Source organism: Cebidichthys violaceus, unplaced genomic scaffold (assembly GCF_023349555.1).
Source record: "Cebidichthys violaceus isolate CVI_PGR_0920_01 unplaced genomic scaffold, fCebVio1.0.p SCAF_27, whole genome shotgun sequence".
NCBI classification, from domain to species: domain Eukaryota; kingdom Metazoa; phylum Chordata; class Actinopteri; order Perciformes; family Stichaeidae; genus Cebidichthys; species Cebidichthys violaceus.
The window spans coordinates 1,306,719-1,329,945 of NW_027176450.1; the positions used below are offsets into that span (position 1 = coordinate 1,306,719).

Sequence of the window (23,227 nt, forward strand, 5' to 3'; positions counted from 1 at the left end):
ATCCCTCCCTCTCCCTGCCTCCCTCAGCATCCATCCTCCAGCTTGCTACACCACATCAGCACCAGCAAACCATGGAAGGATGTCCTGCATTGGCTAATTCTCTCCTGCTTATGTTAATGCACAGTTTCCCCCTCTCCTTAGTGGGACACCTTGATCCTCCACCTCTGTGTTAAAACAAGAGAGTTTTTTTTGTTTTTGTTTTTTTGTCTCTAAACGCTCCTTCAGAGGCTCAGCTGTGCGCCCCCCCTCCCCTCCCCACCCCTGCACCTTTAAGGCAATGGAGAGGGAGACAATCGGCTGCGGAGGAGGCGAGGGTTTATTCTACAGTGCTCTGAGGCAGGGCAGGTTTTAAGCGTAGGGACCAGTGTGCGCAGTTTGTGTGTGCGGCTGCGGGGGGAAGATGCATGTGCTTGTTGCTCGCCGGACGGAGAGAGGCGGCGAAGAGAGAATGAGTTTTCAGCGCAGCTAACAATCAACTCCACGCGCTTTTTAATCCTCGAAAAAAAAAAATCGAACTTTTACGCATCCCCCCTCCCCCCCCCCCTCCCCCCCCACATACCTGAGATGATATGCTCGGCCGTTTTCCGTGCATAGACTTCTAATTTATTTATTTATTATTTATTGATTGTTTCCCGATTTTGGAGCATTATTTGTTTTTGTTTTGATCTTTTAATTGTTTAACCGTGGAGTTACGTGCGCGCAAAGGCAGTTTGTCCTATGCGTCTCCAGCCTCTGACTCAGCAGCAGCAGCAGCGGCACAGCTCACCTGGACCGGAGCGCACCGAGCCGAGCTCCCCCATGTTCCACGCAGAGCAGCGCTCCGACACGGAGAGACGGCTGCACTGAGGCCCGGCGCGGTGCGGTGCGGTCAGTCCAAAAAACAAGGGGAGACGCGCAGTTTGTGGATCATACACCATCTCCCGCCGTAGCAGAAGACAATCAGCAGCAGGAAAGAAGCTCAAACCTCCTCCTCTTCATCATCTTCCCAACGTGAAGGATTGAGAGAAAGAGAGGGAGAGAGGAAGGGAGAGGGAGAGAGAGAGATATTTGCAAGCTCCCCTTTCTTTCATTGCAATTGACTTGTTGAAGAAATAAAAGGAAGAAATAAGAAGAAGAAAGAGTGCAGGGAGAGAGAGAAGAAAAAGCATAAGCTTGGATATTGAACGGAGCGGGGCATGTGGATATTGGCTCTTATCTTTTCCCAGTGCATCTTGAATGGTAGGTGATGCATTTGTGCAAATTAAACTTCAAGTGTTTCTTAATTATCCCAGTGTTCAAATATTGTCCTAAATAGCCTGTAAGCATTTCCATATTGAAGATATAGATTTTTTTTTTCTTGTCGTGGAAATTTGAAGCAGGAACAGGCTGTTGCCATGTCCTGACAGGCAGTGGTGCCTTTTGTGGGGTTAGATAGTTATATCCACATGTATGAGCGCTTAACAATCGTGCTTTTTTAACATTTAAGATTAGCCTTATCAAATGTAGATACACAAAACACATACAGAGGGAGAGAGGAGACATGTAGGTTGAGTGTTAGGTCTAGCCTGTACTGCATGAGGATCAGGGCATTTAAATGTGTTTGATATTTTTAGTTTTCGTGCAATTCATTTTTTTTTTTTAGCAAATCCTTTGCCTAAAAATGAGACCTCCTAATTATTCTGTTTCATTCTCAGTTCGTAACATAAAGGATTATTTATTGTTCCTCATCAAACTGCATTGGGCCTCAGCCTGAGTGCATTTTCCTACAGCGTTTTTTAGATTCTCAATGTGCATATTAACAGTTTGACTTTCACAGTTTCACACATGTGGCTTATTAAAAATTATCCTTAAGTGAATTATTGAGTTGTAACACATTTGCACCCACACCTGGTGTGCTCACCATGTGTTTGTTATAAATCTGCCTGTGAATTACATTCAAATTCACTCTATGAAATAATTTCTTTGTGGACGTAAAAAATATTTTTCAGTTCAGAAGTCCACTCCTAAACCAACCATGTTAATGAAAAAATGTAGTATATTTACTTGCATGCTTTAATATGTGTACATGTTTTAAAAATATATATAATTGAAGGTATTAAATAACTTGCACATCTGATTGTATGTTTGCATGCTTTCTGTTAGATCTGTCAAGAGTATTCTTCGAATAGGATTACATAGGTTGGCTGTGCTTTTTTTCTGGCATTGCACCCGCCATATTAGAAGCACAGACATGGAGTCATTTTGGATTGAAGAAAAAAAAATAAACGAGCCCTTATCTCCCTTGCCCAAGTCCACATCTCGCAAAACGCATCCAAATCCTTTTTGTGCACAGTGAATTCCTCAAAAGATAGGGTTGATAGGTGGCCATTGTGTCTGTTTTTGGACTAAGGGTGACAGATTTTTTTTACAGCGAATACAAGAAGGGTGTGTGAGGAAGGGGGGGGGGGCGCAATGAGGAGGACAAGGGGCTGTGGGGTAGGGGGTGGGATGTGCGCATGTTGGGGGGCAGGAATGAGCTCGAAAGAAAATTGGGGGTATTTAGAAGACCTTTTCAAAGGTAGACGAAAACGAAAGAGGTTAAAAAATCTAAAGTGGACGCAATGTAAACTGAGAGTAGAGGGCGATGCGTCAAGCTAAGATGACAGGAAAACCATTTTGTGGCCATGCTGGAGGGTTCAATGAAGGCAGTGGTTATTTATAGGAGAGAATGGAGTCAAAGCAGTGACGGTGGTGTGGCAAAGACCCCTTTTCTGTAATTGAGGCGAGACAATTTCAAGAAACAGAGGACACTGATTCACTGAATACTGTGCTGAAATCTCTGTTGGCTTAGAACGATCCATTGCTTTGCTTGTTGAATGGCTTTTTCTCAGTCTCTTTGGTCCAGGCAACAGCGTTGCAAAATGGCTGCTGCTAGAGACATCTACATGGAAACTTTGAATGGCAGCAGCGGCACTTGTGATTGTGATGAACGCCACATTTGTGGCCACGGCCGATGTGGTGCCATTCATATATCGACAGACTCGGGGCTCATTTGACACTGACCTTTTCTATTGATTCAGAGATTCAAATGTTGTTTTTTGTGGCAGCAATTAGAATCACCCAGAGTGCATTATGACAATCCTCTCTTTGTATTTTGCTCCTTTCTGCACCACGCTAAATCGACTGCAGGCAGAATAAAAGGGCCGCGATTGCTGATCTTCGACGGTATTCTCTCTACTGCACCCCCCCCCCCCCAAAAAAAAAAGACCTGCAAAGATTAGCCTTAATGAGCAGCTTCATTTTGCACCTCTTCTGGACACGTAGCTTTTAGGGCTCTGGTCCAGTGCGGGCTGCTGAGGTTGTCTCTATGGAGACCTGGGTAATGAGTGCTGCTGCAGTGTGGGCTCTGGGCTTGAGCAACACTGCACTCTGTTCAGGTGACCCTGGCAATGCTTCCTGATAGATTTAATCTCTCTCTCTCTGTTCATAGTTCTGGGAGTCACATTTCAATTCATAACTTGAAATCTGATTGAAAAGACTTGATTGCTTAAATTGATTTTTGTCAGTTTAGTATTTTATGACTGTTTATGTAGCTATTGATATTTGCATTGCCCATCCGTAGAATATATAGAATAGAAGATTACAACCACTGCTCTGGCTTTGCAGCGGTCATTTATGTATAGTATCAACTGTGCAAACTCCATTTTGCTCTGAATTGGCGTTTGGCAATTTGAGGACACATTTGCAAACTCATCTACAGTAGATATAAACAATTCACCGCTGTAGAGAGTAAAATCTGTTGTAGAGTTCACTTCAGTGGTGCTTGAGCTTTTTAAGTGCTCTGGCAGAAGTGTCTATTAAAACCTAAATGGAATGGCAACAATGTATTCCAGTTATGAAGAGATGAAATTGGGGGAATGGCATGTTGTTTTTGCTCAGCTACGCAGGGGCTGGCGGGGGGGGGGGGGGGGGGGGGGGTCTGACACATGCTCAATTGGACGCTAATAAGCTGTGTAAATATACAGTGAAGCTCCTCAATTGGCTCTTAGTATCATTCTGTGCATGTGTATTTTTAGCTTGCAGTTTAGGATGACGAGGGGCTGCTGGAGAAAAGGTACCGCCGCTTATTAAAACATAAGCATTTTCAGTATGACTTGATCCAGACTTCAAACATGATTAATGTGGGAGCAGAATTTAGTTTCTTTCCACATTTTTTTCCCAGTTCAGATCATCATAGCAACCATTCAAACACAGAAAACAGTGGAGCATCTGAATACCCGTCATCAGCAGTTAGACTGTTCGGTTTGATCGGGAGTAACAAAGGCATGCCACTGACCCTGATGAGGACAGAGATTAGAATCAGTCAAGCACAGAGAGGTGAGGTGGGTTCGCAAATGAAGATATCACACATGTGGACTTCATTCAACAGTGTGTGTCCAAATAATTAGACCACTTAAGGCCTGTGGTTTACTGGGTCTGGAAAGATGGTGGAAAAAAGTAAATAGGGACTTAAAAAAAATGAAGTTTACTTAATTAAATTCAACCAAACCTGCAACCTTTCCCTAACCTTAACCAAAGTGCTTTTGTCTAAAACTAACCAATCAGTAGGCAAACCCTGGTCTCCAGTGTCAAAGTGCACTTTGGGTTTCAGCACTGCATTTCTACCCACAAACCAGAATCTTTTTTGAACATTTGTCCAGTCTTCAAGAGGAGTTTGACCATTTGTCGATGCTTACAAAGTTTCATTTCATTGTTTTGGCCAATGGTGGCCAGTCAAAACAGCGTTGCTTAGAGGTCACATTAAGGCCAGTGGGAAACGAGGTCTGTGCAGACCGGTGTCCTTTGGTATACATCTGTCACTTCACATAGAGCCAGGACATGGTTGACAGCCACAGCAACGCACATCAGAAAACAACTACTGAGCTCATATCCTCGGCTGCACATTAATATCAGCACACCAGTCACCACAATGTAGGCCACCAGAGACGCTTTGATTGTTCTTTATTGGTAAGTCGAAGAGATGTCTTGTTTTAGGTCTGACCTGATGCTGCAGTGTGTTCATCACGTGGTAATTGTTGACAGGGGTAGAATATCCATATATGTATTTAACCCACATTTTAGCATTCCATGTTATTCTTCACTTTAATACAGAATTAAACTTTAAATGTCCTGAAGATTTGAAATTATGTCATACAGAGTTCACAAATAATTAGTAACACATTCATTAAGATGTAATCTGATTGTTTGTATTTAGGTCAGAGCTTTCATTCCTTGTTGACTTTATATTTCAGGCACTTAAAGGTGTTCAAGTCAAGTTTGTGTTTTGTCTTGATTATCTATTAATGTCATGCATCAGGATTAATATTAGAGTTATTAGTGACATGCTGTTTTTACAGAATCACTAATCACACCAGGATTTGTCGGTGCCATCGGGTCGAGATTTTTTTGTGCCGCTCCACTGTGTGTGCTTACGCCTTGGCCGACGAGAGTAGACTCAAGCATATGTTAATGGTTGCACATTGAACTGTTAAAGGTTTCATTTAACCCAGACCAGAATGCTTAAGGAGCTGATAGTGTGTAGTGAGGCAGAAAAAGAGGAGAAAGAGAGGGGGGAAGAGGGACAGCGAGTCAGCTTGTGTTATGCAGTATCTAAAGCTCAAAGAATCATATCAAATCAGCCTGAGCCATGATTCCATGCAGAAACAGGGCTTTTTTAGACACTTCCATATGTATTGTTGTCCACCGATTAAGAGTCAACAATCTTTATTGTACATCCAGTCGTAAAAAGACGAGGCTTTTACTTTATCATTTCGTCCAGTTAAAGCTCACAGTGCATATTGAGTGCCACAATCCACTTTAATTGGTACAAGTCTTTGCACTTGTACGTATGTAAGGTTAAATAATGTCAAAACAAAGCTTTATACTGGTTTTGCTGACGACAATCCGTGATGCAACGGACAAGAGAACAGTGTGATTTATTAAATGTCAGGAAAAATATGAAGTTGAATTTACTAAGGTCAAAGCAAATGGGGTAGAAAAACGCTCTGCCATCATTAGAAAGCCTGAAACGAACAGCTATTAAGAGGCTCCCAAGCTTGTGGATGTTTGATAGATAAAATGAACATTGTAATAGGCGCTTACCAGAATCTGGCATTCATACTGTACATCTGCCACTTCACATGGATGTGGTCTTTATTTTGTGAAATACTCATTAGCTGTGGCTGAATTTGCATCCAAAGCCAGAAAGCACACTTGGACAGAACATTGCTTGTGGTTTGTTTTACCGTTTCTATTCGAGGGAGGCAGTAATTGACCGATGCTAACTACCATTTACTGGGATAGCGAAGCGTGTGACCAGAATTCCTTTGACTTTATGGGATATGTATTGCCAGTGTTCTTGCACAACGGCATGTGTAATAGTACAATGAGTATAACGGTATTGGTGAGTAAACTCTGTAAAAACAAGTGAGTTTTTTGGCATCCATTTACTGTGCCGATGACTTAACAAGATGACATTGTTAAATAGGGCAGTAGGTTAATGCTGTGGACTCACAGGTACAGCAAGACGTAAGCGAGGTTGAGCTCAGGTTCTTCTAGAAGTAACGGCCATGGCCAATGCTCTTTGCTCATTGTCTAACATTAACGATGAAGATGTACCAGCAGGCAAATTGTATTTTTTTATGTCTCGAAACTAGATACCAGATCTACTCAGACCCATACAAGGACAGCTCCAGCTCAACTAAAAACAACGGTGTAATTAGTAAAAGCACAGTGCATTCTGAACGTGAGGTCCCTTTGCTCCAGTCTTTGTAACAGAAAAGGTAGAGGTGGCCTGGAACTGCTACCATAGGAAATCATTGGTTAAAATACCAGTACGATGCTCTGTGAGAGCTGGGTGTGGCTTCAACGGGTGGAATACAGAGAACAAGAATACAAAAATACAATAATATATATATATAAAATTTAACTATAACCATAGTGATGATACGTGTTATTTTCTTTATTATGAAGGAAACAAATGAATACTAAATTGTAAAATCCTTTCCTAGAAAAAAATCTAGAATCTGGATCTCACTTTGCAATTTCTTCCCCTGTGGCTGACTGCTGGACAGATTCACTAGGCGTAACCAAACCGTGCTGATTAGCATTCGGAATCCAGCTCTGTTCCTGTAGCCCCGAATGTGTAACATTTTCAAACATTATGGCGAATGTTTCATTAAAGTGTTGCTCACTCCTAGCTCCATTCCGCTCCAGTCTCCACTCTATCAGGCCTTCCCCAGAAGTGATTATGCTAATTGCTGTTTGATCAGATGATTAAATTATAATTTGATTAATCCCGGGCACTAAACGCTCTGAATACGTTGATGTGTATTTTGCTGCCTGGCAGTGTTTGCAGAGCCCCCCCCCCCAATCACCAGCCAAGCCGTCTGATACACACAATCCAGGTATGGGACAGGGAGAGATGTATGTAAGGCTACACGGGGACGTAGTTATGAACAGGAACGAAACACTGTTTTTTTTATGAAAACATGATGATTAATAAAGGCTCACTCTCGTCTGTGTGTAGATTGAGTGCAGCTCTAATGCAGATCGCTGCCATTCTCTCCCCATTGCCTGTCTCTGTTACTCTCAATTGGCTGTGTATCCATCAGGGTGATTTATAGTAGCGCTGCATAGACGGGCTCCTGTAGGACTAAATAATGAGGGTCCTGTATGCCCACTATAGGACTCAATGCCCCTCTGGCATCTCAAGGTGTATTTTTAGTTTTGACTATTCTGCTATTCAAGTCTTATTATTTTTTTATTCAAATGTAAATTGAAGGTTTAAAGTGAAAATATTCTAATAAAAAAAAAGAAAGAAACAGAAGTACACCGGTTCACATCTGAATAGATTGGTTCACTATGTGTATGCATTGTAGCAATAAGGGAGGGCTCTCTCCTGCAGTGGGGTTACTGAAGATGAAATACTCTCGCCTGTGAGGCAAATGGAGGGCTGTTGAGGGGAGTGGAGGCAGGGACGGGGTAGAGTGTTGGGGGGGGGGGGGGGTTGAGGCACAAGAGGATGGCTGTGGGCGGAAAGACAACCGTGTCTAGTCATCTGACCCACAATCCCATTTAACCCCAGGACTTTGATTTGCCTTCCACTGTCAACTGCTTATTTCGCCTCTTTGTTTCTCTCCTGCAAATGGCTTTTTATTTCCACCACCTCGAGATGATGCAAAACAACACGGCAATTCCTACTGCAGCCTATTTCAGAGCCACAGAAATTAAAAAAATTCTAAATTATCTTAATATTTTATAGTCCTACATTCTTTTTAACTATTTTGATGCAATTAAACCATAGGGTTTCTTGTAATAACTAAGAAAACACTGCAGTGATAAAGATGTAAGCACGTGTATTCTACATTCTTCTCTATAAATCCTGTAAAACGAGGGCAGCACTCACACTTTTGCATACAAAAAGGTGTCTTTACATGGACATTACATGTTTCCAGTAGTGGTGCTAGATGCACCCAACTGCAAAATAGAAATGTTAAATGTATTTTTTGTGGAAGAATAATGTCTTTGGCATGTTTTGAGACTCTATTTTAGAAAAAGCAAATTCTCATCCAATGGGCCATTTGTACACCATTACAGCATCTCCCTGCTTCCCCAGTGTGGATTACTGGTTCATAACCTCAATCAAGGCCCAAGGAACTAAAGCTGATGTATGTGTTTTTGTTATATGAGCAGAGTTTTTTCACTTCCCACACACTTGTGATGGTGGGGAGGGGCCTTTCACGGAGCATTTGGCCGGCATGGTGCAGCTGCAATGATTGGACAGAAATGTGTCTAAATGGACCCACATCTGGCAGAGATGGACGCTTTTTATTGAACAAGTCAAACTAAACAACGGCAGACAGCCTGAACATATCAGTGCTGCCCAAACTCCAGCAAACATTTTCCAGTCTAATATATTTGGCCGGTGGTTTGCTCACCAGCCATGTTGCATTTTTAGCTCTCAGTCATTCATGTCACCATGTTTCGTCACCGCTCGCCTTCAGTCATACGTCAAATCGAGTCAAATTTATTTATGAAAAAGTAATTTAAGGATAAACAGATTAGTCATGAAGAGCATTACAGAGTTCTTCATACAAGTGCACGTTAGAAGAAAAAGCATTAAAAGTGTTTTTAACGGCAAAGACCAACTTAAATGTAGAAATGAATACATTACGTTAAAGCTGTTGCTCTGCTGAAGTGTTGGAACCCTCACAGCAGAAACATAAAACTCTGCTCAGATTTAGATTTTAATATTGTAATTATTCTAATCATATGTATGTATCGGCTATAGGCTCCTGTGCTCTAGTATAATATGTAGACGATCCTCAAGCTGTCAGCCGTCCTCCTTCAGCTAATCTCCTCGTTCATCCCCCCCACTGAGTTTAATGTCCTCTCTCTCAGCTCGCCTGAGATCCAGCTCCTCGCTCCCTCTCTCCGGCTATCAGCTCAGTCACAGTTGCACTTGACAGTATAGACAGCCGAGGTGGGAAGGTAATTTTACCGAAACGGAAATAATGCCACTCCTGCACTCTCTAAAAGCATGCACACAGTGGATATTGTGCTACATAGACATCTGAGTCAAGTACTGCACAACTGTTCAGGCAAGAAAAGTCAATAACTAACAGCTCTAACTAAAAATCCTCTCACTAAAAATGTACTCCAGCTCTCTGTCTTTTGGCAAGACCAGTACTGAAAAGGTGTCATTGTCTCTTTATAGGTAGCTATATTTTCTAGTTATGTAAAGCAGAAAGGAACATTTTAAAATGCTCAAGCTAAAAGAAAAGTGAACATTTACTGGAAAAATGCTTATTTGATTTCTTGCAGAGAGCTAACCCTACTGTATGAGAGGATCGACATGTCATACGGTCTGTATGATAAATATGAAGCTACTGCTAGGAGCTCTTTAGCTCAGCTTTGCACTAGAAAAGCTGGCTTTGTCCAAAGCTAACAAAAAACATCAGAAATCAGCAGTTCTGAGGCTCACTGAGTACTCGACTTTAATGTTTGCAAGTCTGCAAGTGGAATGCCTCATGAAGTTGTCTGATCGGGCTAGCGAAAAATAAAGGTGATCTTTATCACTAGGGATGCCCGGATTGATCAGCAGATACGATATGCTCACATGGCTTTTTGTTTTTAGATGTTTTAGAAACAGGAGGTCTTAAAAGTCTTCATTTGAGTAAATATTTTTCAAACCACATTAAAATTGTTTAGAGAATATACAACCTTAGTTTCTTTATTAAGCATGAAATACTTGAGTTCATTCTTTACAGGGCTTGTACAGAACAGTAGTTCATGAATATGTGATATTAGTTTACAGTTAATTACAATTCCCTGTTTTTTCCCGGTTTACTGTGTTTTTCCCGGTTACACTCATTGTCTTTTAGCTTCTTCACAGAACATTTTGTTCGTACGCCCTCTGGCGTTTCGCAGAACAATGCAACGAACAGCGCACCTCGTCAATCGAGTGCCATCTGTGGAGTTAAAACAAAGCTTAATTGTCCAAATCTCTATTTATTTAATTTTGAATAGGTCTGAGGGTTGTATGTCAAATTTTGCTAGTTTAAAACCAAAACGTAAAAACAACACATTGCAGTTAGTCAGCGCTTACATTGCCCATACAAAGGCACAACAATGCTTTGAACTGCATGCTGACATAAGAATACTAACATGCTCACAATGTTCAACATCGCAACTGTCCAATACATGAGATATTTCAGTCTGGATCAAAGTGGGAGACTGACCGACTAACAGACCAATGTTACTGTGTGTAGAGCCACGTCGCTAGCATTGCTTTCAACCTGCTTGGGAAGAAAACAGTGATTATTTATGATTAGTCAAAGGCATAAACACATATACATACATGAGCTGGGTGTGTTACGGGTTTTAACTGGCTCTGTAGTACAATATGTGAGCTGACTTCTGTGGTTCCTTGAACGAAACCGATGTCTACATCAAGCTCTGATTCACACTTTGACATTCGTGTGGAATATATATTAGAAGTTGCTATGTTCGGGAACATCCTGTCATTGCAACGCTGTGTCTCTTAGGAAGGCTAATGGAGCATTATGAATGTCTCATATGGTTGTTTTTACCTCTTTTGCTTATTTCCCTTGATGTGCCTTTGCATATTAGCTTCAGCAACAGCAGCTAGAGTTTGTTTAGTCGCTCTCAGGACTTTCCCCCCTCGCCATCTTTCTCTCTGTCTTTCTGTCTCAGTTGATTTGCAGTATTAGTCCATTTCCACCTCGGTGATGTAACTGATTAAGGTCTTCAAAGCGCCCCGTACGTGGGAACTCCCACCGCTACCGTTTGGCGCTCATGTAAATGAGCGTTCATATGCATCAACTAACCCACTCCACGGCGACTCTCATCTCGCCCTCCGGAGAGTTGACATCAGAGGAGGGTATCATTGGTTTTACATAGCGGCTGCGTGGCACTGAGCGCGCCGCTCAACATTATTCATGAGGGCAAAATGGGAGCCGGTGATTTGGGAGAGCGAGGGGGACCCGGCTCTAAGATCTGCGCATCTCAGATCAGCGCTGCACTCCTCTCTACCGATTATTGTGTAAGCCCCTAGGGCAGGAGAGGAGGGGGCTCGGATGCTTACTCGCTGTCATCACGAGGCCCTCCCGTCCTCCACCCCCCGTCCCCACTATCCCTCCCACTTTTGCGACCAGCCTCCACCCCCCCAGCCCCCACTCTCCACCCTCCCTAGGCAGTCTCTGCAGAGCTCTGCCTTAATTACCTGCATCGACTGCCATGAGCTGTTAGTGTGGCTCACTGCTTGTTTGCCCCTGTGGAGTTGCCCTAATGTCTTGATGCCCTGGTACCCACCGTAGCACCGCAGAGATCTCTGACCCGGAGGAGGCCACACCGTGGCTGAGAGCCAACTGGACTCTAACGTTTAAACACATCAGTGGCATTGGGCGGGGCAGTGGCTAATAGCTAATTCAGTGTGATAAAATCATAGGAAAAAAGGTGAATGTCAGAATGCTGTCGCCGAGAACAAAACAGTGAGCCAGCACATCATGAAATAATGGCGAGGCACCAATGACTTTTTGTCATTTTCAACAAGAAAACAAGAGGCGCCCGAGCCCTATCATCCAAGGTTGATTAATGGTGTTTGGTTGAGGTAAACACAGGCCGAGCAAAAAGCCCCTCACATCAGCAGGCTAATGCACGGGTTAATGCATAGGCCTATTTATGTTGTGTGTTAGTGGGACCTGTATTGATCAGACATTTACTTAATAAATTGCCTAGGTGATTTGGAAGCAACCGCTGATGGGCACCGTCGGAGTGGAGCATCACGGGTCTGACTGAACACACAATACCGGGGAAAATAAAGGCTTGTTTGTTCATTCTTTTGGAATAGGGTTATTATTGAGTAACTCTCACAACACTCTCTGTAACGGTGGTGGGCTGGAGCAGCAACATTACTGTCTGCATTGACTCCTCACCGTCTCGCCTGTCAGCCCTCTACGCGGGGGCGTCCATACATTAACCCCCCCCCGCTCCACATCCCTCTGACACGCCCGCGTGCACTCTCCTTGACCAAAGTGCGTCTGGTGCCCTTGAGCTCCAAACGCATCAGCAGAGGCTCCACAACCGCGGAGGTTCGCATTAGGAGTCACCTGCAAATCCACGGTTAGAGGCTTCAGCACGCCCAGCCACCAATAGGTGCTGACATGTGGGACTGTGCCAAGCATTATTTCACACTGCAAGAAGAAGGGACCTTCACAAACCCAACATGACCCCCCTCCCCTCTTCCTTCCATCTATTATACATGTATGGGATTCATAATTGAACAATATCACTTTTTCCTTTTTGTGGTTTTGGCTCATGGAAAGCTGATGTCGATTAAGACAGGCTCTGGCACAGGCAGGCATATGGTGACTGCTAGTGAGAGCGTGTGTGTGTGTGTGTGTGGGCATGATAGGCATGGGAGTGCGTTGGTTTTCAGCATATAATATTGTAATGTGTGCGATGCCAAAGCTGTACCAAGAAGACTGAGATAGAATGACTCGAGGATTTGTACAGTTTGTACATTTGCGGAATTAAATACAAAGATAAGAATGCAGCAACTTGTTTTTAATCAAAGGAACAAACTTTAAAGAAAAAGGAGGTAAAGAAACAGCCCAACTATAGTTTTTCAGTGAGCTCAATAAGCAGCCGCGACATCTTAAGAGAATACTTCATTTTTAAAGTAAGATTCAGAAAACCAGCACTATCAACAGAGACTGAAACCCTTTGAGATGCGGACCAAAGCATTGCAGACTGCAGCCTTAATCTTCCAACCGGGCTGACGGCTGACCGACTATCGATAGGGTCCACATAAATCTTTCATCTCCCATTTCAAGACTCAGCCTGCTCTTGTTTTGATCTCACCCAGCATTATCAATAGATCCTCAAAAGTGCGACCTCTTCAGTCTGCAAAAACAATTAATTTCACATCTCCGAGATGCGCATTTGTACGTGTTACATCTTACTATTCCATGACAGCCGTTAATGAGATTATTATTATTTAACGGTGCCGTACACAAACACACTTGATGACAGCTAACAGCCACCCACATACTGTCTCCTTTGCTTGCAAGCAAGCAGTATGATAAATTGGGCCGGTTTGTCTTGGGCTATTTATTTTCAACTGAATATTCATATCATATCCTGGCAAAATACAAATTCTGTTTCTGTAATTTCTGCTTTATTAGATAATTGTGAAAGGAAATGAAGTGCGAGGACTCAGTGTCTACCATTAAACTGATTTGAATGCACTATTGGATAAGTGGTCCAAGTCGGGTAACGTCTGATTTGTTTTCGAAGGTACTAAATATTGAGAGTGGGAGCATTTCTTTTGCCTCCACAACCTTGTGACAGTTGAGCCGGCTGCTCGCAGCTAACTGTGATAACAGTGGTAACAGTGCAAACAACAGACGGCGTATGAGAGCAGTGCAGAGCGAACCAGTGGGGCATGCTCACATGCACTCAAAGCACAGACATTACTCCACTATTTCTTTACATAACTAATAGTTGTTTATATATATATGCTATATTAACGCTCTGAATAATAAATGTAGCATCTTTTAAATCAAATCCCTTTACTAGACAGCGACCGTTGTTCTTAAAGCAGGATACAACAGAGTGTATTCTCTGTTTTACAAACATTTTAGGGCTGCACTGCTTTTTCAGTCGCAGGGACTCATGAAGGTCCGGTGGCTGGTAAATACAGATCAGCAGCAGAGTTGGCCAGTGGGCAGTTGAGTGCAGTGTGACTTCCTCTCTGGCATGCGTTGTTTGTTTTGCACCTGCATCCCGGTGTAAAGGTGGAGCGAGTCAGAATGTGAGAGACGGGACCAGAGGAGCGTGAAGGAGAGATGAAGGTGACTAAAGAACGCAGAGCTTGGAGAGAAAAACAGTGAAGAGAAAAGGAATAAGGATTAAAAGTACTCATTTGAAGGAGGCTGTGGGACACAACTGAGTCGGAGCATGTATTTGACCTCTTGTCATGGCATCTCTCCTATCCTTCTCCCTTTTCTTTACATTCTCTTCCAGTCTATCTTTGTTAATAGCAGCCCACTCGTCACCGTTGGAGTGCTTTCCAGCTTTCCCGCCTCCCCACTCAAACCCCGCCCTCGCTGTTTTCCTAGGCACTGTGCTGAAAAATAAATGCACTCCCACTGTATCTACGTGAACCGTTGGGATCTGGCAGGGTTTTGCGTCCATCGGGCTTTTTAATCTGAAGGAATCAGCCACCCAGAAGTGGGTGGTGGTGGAGGTGGAGGTGGTAGGGGGGTCTCAATTTTTTATGAGTTGGTGCAAAGCGAATCGAGACAAAAGCAGTTAGGAGGCAGCCTCTCTTCTTCACCCAGTCACCTTTCAAACACACTCAGACCAGAGGCTGCGTGATGGTTCTTTGTTTTGGTTCACAGCCACCATCGCACTGCTAGACACCGTTAAAACCTCCTGTTCTACTTCCACCATCAACAGCTGTTAATGGTGGGGTTCAAATACAAATCATATGTTATTATTTGATCCTTTTAGGCACAAATAGTAGCTTTGAATTTCACCGCTATTTACATTACTTAATTTTCACTGTATTTTTTTTTAACTTTAAACTAAAAGGAGAAGACCTGTTTGTGGAACAAAACAGATAATGACTTAAAGAGATGAACAATGGATGTTCAGAAAAAACATATTTAAAACATATTTAACATTACTGTAATGTGAAATACTAATACACAGGTACACAACTGACTACTGCTAACCCATAGTTTCACTGTGACACAATCGTACTTCATTAAGAAAGAAATATAAAGACATTGTTTTTCTTAGCATGCATATTTAATGAACTAAGATGAGTCTTTAGATTATACAATTTGTGACAGTGGCTTTCAAAATCAATAAAAATCAGCTACTGCATAGTATAGTATGGATGATGTAGTGTATTGCTAATTGCCTGTAACTACAAGGATTCAAAGGGTGTCACAATAACAGCCGCTTGCCAGCCGCTCTGTCTGTAATGGAGCAACAGTCACACGGTGGCTCCCTGCTATTCCTAACAGATGCTGAGATTTTATGATCATCTTGATGGCAGATTTTCCTACTTGAGGAAACCACTGACAAGCTGTTACTCTGTGTTTACAAGTAAATTAACTCTGATTAAGCTCTTTATGTATCATTATGGGTAGTGAGCCATTTAGAATGTCCCTTTTTTTGCCTGTACTTCACGATTCATGGCATTTTCACAGATGCTTTTTTTGTATATGTGCTGCATTAGTGCAGCTACGTTAAACACGTTCGTTTAGCAAATGCATCATTTTGAGGAAATATGAAATAATGCTAAAAGTAATATGAAGGTTAATGCTCAATATGGACCCATGTTTGGTCTTTGCAACACATTCCAAAGGAACCCTTCGAACTGATGATTGATCGTTGTAAGAGTAGCTCGGTTAGTAATGTGATGTCATGTAATGACAGAAAAAGACTACAGTTATTTTTCTGCGTGTCAACTACAACACAGGATCGACTGACACAATGTACACACAAAATATAACCTCACATGCACACTTAGATGCAAACACACTGTCATCAGGTTACTCATTTATTGGTAAAATGACACCTGAATGTTAAAGGTTCAGGTTCTAGCGAGGCCAAACCGACAATCAATAATAGAAAAATCCCCCAGAACTGACTGTGTCGTGGCTCCTCTGTCTTATCTCACCTCCTCTTGGATACAGAGCCCGTCGACAGCTACAACTGTCTGCCTCTCAACACCTACGGGCCTGGCCCTCAGAGCACCGCATGTGTGAAGTGAGTGCCGCTAGAAATGCGCGGAAACATGTGTACTCTGCAGTGTTTGTTTGTCTTAGCAGGTTGAACGACCGGTGGGTGGAAGTGGCCGGTGATTTCAGCGCGCTCATTAGGAATTTATGAAGCGCTAAAATGTTGGGTCTCCGGGGAGGGGGGATTGGCAGCTGTCGCACAGGCAGGCTGGCGACAGGAAAGGGAGCGGGCCCACAACACAGAGAGCAGAGGCTGAAGAGATACAGTAGAGATGCCTGAAATATTTACAAGCTTTAAAGGTCCACACTGTACATATATTCATATTATATATATGATAAAATTATCAGTTTGTTCACTGTAGAATCATCATTTTAATCCTTTGGTTTGCCCTGCAGATGTAACTCATCTTAATAATTTGTTTATCCATAAGAGATACTTTCATATTTTCATTGCAGTACTGATCTGCCATTATCCTTGTATGGCCTTATGGAGACAGAATTCAATCAGATTTAATCTTTTCAAGCACAAGATTTGAATCACCAACTTCATAGCTAAAGTAGCTTTCATGATGACAGTGCTGCAGTAGACACAACTCTACATTGGGGCCCATCAGTGGTCGCCCTATTATCACCCTACTTTCATTGCTATTATTTTTCAATGAAAACTGAAATCTATAACCTTCTTGAAGGTTTCTTGGTGTATTAGACCTCATTTGTGTTAATGAGGCATACCTACTAAACTGGCAACTGCGTGTTTTCTTTTATCGTACAGGCTAACATAGCCTGTATCATGCTAAGTCATAGAGTAAGTAATGCTATGTTTCTTTTGTTTTGAAGCTCAGTTATCAGTCAGTTCTCTGCTACTTTTGTTTTCTCTATTTGCTGCTCATTTCGTCAAATACGTTTTTCTCTTGACTTGAGTGGGTTTTTGTCTATTTGCATGTGTTCCACATGTGTTGTTTCCACATATTATGTATAGATAAATGTCTGCTTCAACTTTTACCCAACTGCAGTTTTCATTGTCATTGCAAGTGGAATGGATGTAATATACAGTATGTTCAGATACTTTTTGCCCTTAAAACAATAGGTATGTTGTTAGATGTACTGGCATCTACAGTATCGGGATAATGATTGCTAAAGCTATTAATTTAGTCAGTCGATAAAAAATTATTGGTTGCGTTAGATACCTGTCCATCAGAAAAGAAGCCGCTATGAGATCATGTGTTTGTGCAGTAAGGAGGAATGCAGTTTTGAAGGTTACGACCATTTCTTGAAGTGTAGAGACATTCAAGATATTACACAAAGAATCTTCCAGATTTTTAGAAATGTGCCACAAACGGGGGGCTGTAGTTATCTTGCGTTGTTTATTGTTCTCCACATCTTAAACACAACAGGGAAAATACTCAAAAGGTGGTGGATGTATTAAACAAGTCCTCCATCCTTCCTTGGGATCCAGCCAGTATACATATCCTGGCTCCGTGCCAACACTGTGGGTTTTCCATTCCAGCAAAGAGTTGCATTGTCAGTTTTTATCCAGCACAGTAACGTACTACAGGGGAAGTGCATCGCATTACATTGACTCGCTTCATTAGTTAAGATGACTGGGAAACATCCTCTGCTGCACATTGTGTAGGTGAACATGACAAATTGACTGCATATCAGCTTTTAGGACCTTTTTTTCATTGTTGTTCTTTTTTTATTTTGCCAATATCCAAATTGTAATTACGGAAACTGATTCTCAGTGAGTGTTGACGCCACGGCAACAATATAATTGTTACAGTGATAGATTACCTGTTTAGATCCAAGATGAAACCTTTTTGGATGCCACAGAAGCTGCATGACAGCTTTTAATTCGGATGAAAGCAGAAATGCAAATGAGTTTGTCAAGAGAGAATGTATGGTTGTTCGGCCGTGCGAGGGCAAACAAAAGCAGCAGAGAAGAAGATAAATAACACCTCGAAAACACCAAAATATCTCGTGAACATTGCTGCTTACATTATGTGGCATAGCCGCTTCTATTGTACATGTGTTCAGGATGCTTGCTTAAGCTTGAATAGTAATGCATTTTTTCTTCCATATGTTTACCAAGAAATGCCTCTGTTGTTAAAAAATGACCCCTGAAGCTACTGACAACAACAACTCTGTGGATTTCCGAGAACTCTGTTTGGTTGTGTTTGCCCTTAGAGCTTTTTGCTCTGTGCAGAAAAGGATTGTGGATATGAATATTTGTGTGTGGTATGTCGGGCTGATATATCTGCAATTATTGGGGATGTATCACCAACCCACAAACTGTGAAATAAGACGACCCAGTCATTTTTTTTTGTGGGCTGCCTAGATCAGAAAACGTGATTCAACAAGCCAATCAAATTTGGCTCCCCTTCATATGTCACATGCAGACTCTTTAGAATATAACCCCCCCCCCCCCCCCATCAGAGTGTCTCCACCCACGGCTTGAGAACTACCTTTGCAAAGCTGTGCCATATTTTTCTCCTGAGCCAATCACAGCAGACAAAGCTTTTTTAGGAGAGGGTCTTAAAGAGACGGGCGCTAAAACGGAGCGTTTCAGACAGAGGGTGAATACAGGTATATTCAGACAGACATTATGAGAGAAATAAAGACTTATTTGAACATTAAAGCATGTTATCATGTTCTAGTAGAGACACAAAATGCAAGTATGAACTTAAAAATGAGCACAATATGTCCCCTTTAATTGATTAAATTGATTTATTGTCTCTAGTGTTCTGTGTGGTTTTCACACATGTGCATGTTTTAGAGGGAGAGTGTGACTACAGACATGCATGTTGTGAAGGCGGGTCTGGCGCTCGGCCAGCTCTGTTATTTCACATCCATCGCTGCTCTCCCAGAGCTTTGCTGCAATGTCTCTTCATAGACAACAAGAGACGCACTCCTACAGGCTCGCTCCACTGCAGTGAGCACAAACACAATGGTCAACCAGGGAAAAACACACTCGGCCTAAATTCAGAGATGCAGGATAGCACAATTCTGTCAGATTATATGATAGTTATTCTGTTATGTGGTGGGGTTTAACAATAGCGGGTACAGTTTGTCAATTTAATTATTCAAAGACCTCTGACATACATTGTTCAAGTTTGATAGAAAGCTAAAAAAACAAAACCACGTATCTTTCTTTCTTTCAATCTTTTTATTTTCAGTTTACACAGGTTACATGCGGCATGCCACCCACAAACAGAACAGCACACAACATACCTGCCCATTAACAAACCACTAAACCCAGACACAAAAAGAGAAATAACAAAACAAAAACTACAACAACCCCCCCCCACCCCAAAAAAAAAAAAAGACCAAACAAACAAATCATCATCCTCCATATTAACCCTGGAATAACACCTAGATACCAATAAACATTGTGAACCTAGCTCCCCGGGCATCCCCCGGAACCCAAAGTTGCAAAAACCTCCCTCTCACACACATCCACTTTTCAGCCCACATATTTTACATGCCAGATGCCCTCCATAAGAATTACATACAACATTGTGGCCAACCATAAAGACAGTCGTACTCATTGACAAACATTGCAAATGAAAGAAGGAAACTTCAAAAGAAAAAGACAAAAAATGTGTGGACTTTATTCCTTCACTGAGTCACTTGGATCCCACGGTTGCAAAACCTCTTAGTATGATTTCGGCATAGTCCTCTCCAATAAAATCCATAACAGGGTTCCAAACAGAAAAAAAACCCTTCATGTCTCCGTGGAGAACATGTGTGAGCCTTTCCAGTGGGATTAATTGTAGAACATTATAAAGCCAGTTTCAAACAGATGGTTTTGCGTCATCTAGCCAATGCTGTAAGATTGATAACCGTGCACAGTACCATAGAAGACTTTTATACCTGTTTAATACTGTTTAATGTTGGGGGCGACTAGCTCACTAGGCTAAGAGGGTTGTCTGGGAACCGGAGGGTCGGCAGTCCGATCCTTGGCTGGGACGTGTTCTGAGTCGAAGTGTCCTTGAGCAAGACACTGTCCCCCTAGCGGCTCCCCGGGCGCCTGTCATGGGCAGCCCACTGCACCCTGGTACAGGGATGGGTCAAATGCAGAGAAAAATTTCCCCTCAACGGGATAAATATAGTGTAATAAAATAAAAAAAATTAAAAATAAATACAGGTGGCCTAGAATGCATTGTAGAGGGTTGAGCTCAATAGGACACTGTATTATGGAGGATACTTGGTTGCCAATTTCAACCCAAAATGTACAAATTTCCGGACAGAACCACATTAAATGCGCATAAGTGCCTACATGCTGCTTACACCGTACACATGTTCCGGAGCAGTTGTTATCATATTTGCTCCTACAATATGGGATAGTTTGTAATTTATGTATTATCTTAAACTGAGTTTCCTGGGATTTGTAATTACTACATATTCCTTTGCTAAAAAACATGAATCTAACATTTCTGTTTTCAATCTCATTTCTCTCCCTGCAGTTTTCTGTGAAGATCTACGTTCCAGCTTATATTTTGTCAATGCATCTGTGCAAGAGGTAGTGTTTGCCAGCACCACAGGGACATCGGTGCCCTGTCCCGCCGCAGGCGTGCCCCCTGTCTCACTGCGCTGGTACCTGGCCACCAGCGAGGAGATCTATGATGTGCCAGGGATCCGCCATGTGCACCCCAATGGCACCCTTCAGATCTTCCACATCCCCCCTTCCAGCTTCAGCAAACTCATCCATGACAACACCTACTATTGCACAGCGGAGAACCCCTCAGGGAGAATCAGGAGCCAAGATGTCTACATTAAGGCTGGTCAGTTTCTCTGCTCGTGAATGTCTGCACTACTGCTTTGTTGCAATCCAAGCAATCATGGTTGTATTATGAGTAGCTCGTCTTACTGTAGCTCAGTATTAGTCTTATTCACAACACCTCTTTGTCCTCTCCTCCGCAGTTCTACGAGAGCCCTACACAGTCCGGGTGGAGGACCAGAAAGCCATGAGAGGCAATGTGGCGGTCTTCAAGTGCATTATCCCTGCCTCAGTGGAGGCCTACATCACTGTTGTGTCCTGGGAGAAAGACACATTGTCAATCAACGCTGAAAGTAAGTGTGTGTTTTTTGTTCCACAGTGTTTAGTTGCCGATGAGGATCTTGTTTGCTAAATTGTGTGGAGCACTGTGACAGCAGAGGTGTGTTTGCTCTGAGCCAACTGTAAGAATCTTCTGACGTGAACCCGCACAAAGGCCTTGCTTGTACCAGCGAGCCGGGCCCATTCTGTGTGTACGTGCGTCCACGTCTGTCTGACCCAATGACGGTGAGGTCCCGCTCCTCTTCCTCTGCCTGGTCTTCCACGAGACCGCAGGCTGCCAGTCATGTCACTTAGTCTCAGTGTATTGACCCATTTCTCCGGTTGATAGGAAGCACCGCAGCACTCCGATCATTCAAATCACTTAAATGGAACGCTCGCTTGCGTGATTGTTTCCCAGCCCTGGGGGGCAAATTCACTTTATGTGGGGCATTTAGCAAACTCAATAGACAGGGGCTAATGTCATTTTGCTTTTGGATGGAGGGCAAATGCTGGCTAGCGACTGCTTTTCTTTCTGTTTGTTTTTTTTGGGACGTTTCGCATTTGTCCACTGAGGCGAAATCGACCATGTTGAAACAATCTCTTAATTGTCCTTAAATGGATTTGCCGCGAGCGTGTTTTCAGATATGGCTATTTACAGGGATGGAATACATTTGTGTGTTTAGATGTTTTGAACTTATTACTGAATTGTTGAATAGTTTTGCAGTATGGCTGAGAGGAATGCTGGATCTTACAGAAGAAAAATAAAAAAAGAGGTCTGCACTGTCAAAAGAAAGTGTTTATCTAGAGCCGTAAAAATCATCACATCTGCAGCCATCAGCCATGTAAACGCTGTCAGAAAAATCAGCCAGCCACCAATCCAGTGCTCTTCTCCATGCTAAATAATGGATGACGGAAGCCTATGAATCCATGAGCAAATGGTCTTTATTCACGTCTCAGTGCACGCATCCTACTGACGCACCGCCCATTCCCCTCATCCTCTTCTACACACATTTTAAGTGCACTGTGTATGTGTGTCCATGTCTGTGAGTCTATATGCACACTGCAGTGACTGACAGCTCAATGCAAGATGGCCTGACCGCTTCATCTCGATGACCGAGCTTCGATATTTTAATTTTTAATGAACAAAAACAATATCAACACTTGGGCTTCAAACAACAAAAAAAAGTGAAATATAGCTTTTCTGTCTTATCTATGAATAATTGAATTGGCTTTTCACTTGGGAAGGTGTAGCATGGTGTGCAGCGGCCGTCAGACAGGCCCTCTGTAAGTCTCACTGGACGTAGACCTTTTTGAGCTGTTGCAGGGTAGACTAACAAAGCACCACTTAAAGAACCCTGGTGTCCATTTGAAAATAATATACAATTATGATGAAAAATGCATTCAGTCAAGACGTCCAATAAAAGTAACAGTGCAGTATGATACAGTGTTATTATAGTGGTCTGGGGTTTGAACAGAACCGATGTAGAAAATGTTCAGTTCATGCTCTTGGCTCTTGAACTTGTTTTGGGAAAAAGATCATTTCTTCCAATGAGGCAACACAGTTTCATTCTCATAATGGATTTTCTCTTGCGTTTGTATGAAGGAAGTTTTTACAAGTTTAATGATTTCACTGAACTGGACACATTTGTCTTATTTACACTAATACAGTACTAAACTAAATCCCTTCTTAATAAAGATGGATATTGTTTTGTATTCTGTTCTGTGCAGCAACTTAACCAAAATATATATCTCTGTTTCAGTAGCTATCCCTGTACAGCTAAACCAGTTCTTGGACTTTTGAATCACTTTGTCCAATGAAATCACTTTAAAACCGGAAACATGTCTGGATTCAAGCAGTGACCAGTTTATCTTAGCTGTGACTAACTACTGTATGAAATATATATGTGTGAGTATC

The 23,227-nt window shown here is 42.4% G+C and overlaps 1 protein-coding gene across 4 annotated transcripts in view; it reads left to right on the forward strand.

Moving 5' to 3' along the window:
• The first annotated feature begins 339 nt into the window (after positions 1–339).
• dscama (Down syndrome cell adhesion molecule a) overlaps positions 340–23,227 on the forward strand; it is a 98,957-nt gene continuing 76,069 nt past the window's right edge. For 2 of the 4 annotated variants that reach the window (XM_068721439.1, XM_068721440.1), the window contains exons 1-3: positions 342–1,218; positions 20,741–21,058; positions 21,198–21,347. In XM_068721439.1, the coding sequence (XP_068577540.1) occupies positions 1,176–1,218; positions 20,741–21,058; positions 21,198–21,347 (511 nt within the window). In that variant the 5' untranslated portion in view covers positions 342–1,175. Of the gene's footprint in view, positions 1,219–20,740; positions 21,059–21,197; positions 21,348–23,227 lie in introns of all 4 variants that reach the window. The other 2 variants (XM_068721443.1, XM_068721441.1) reach the window with 2 other exon arrangements.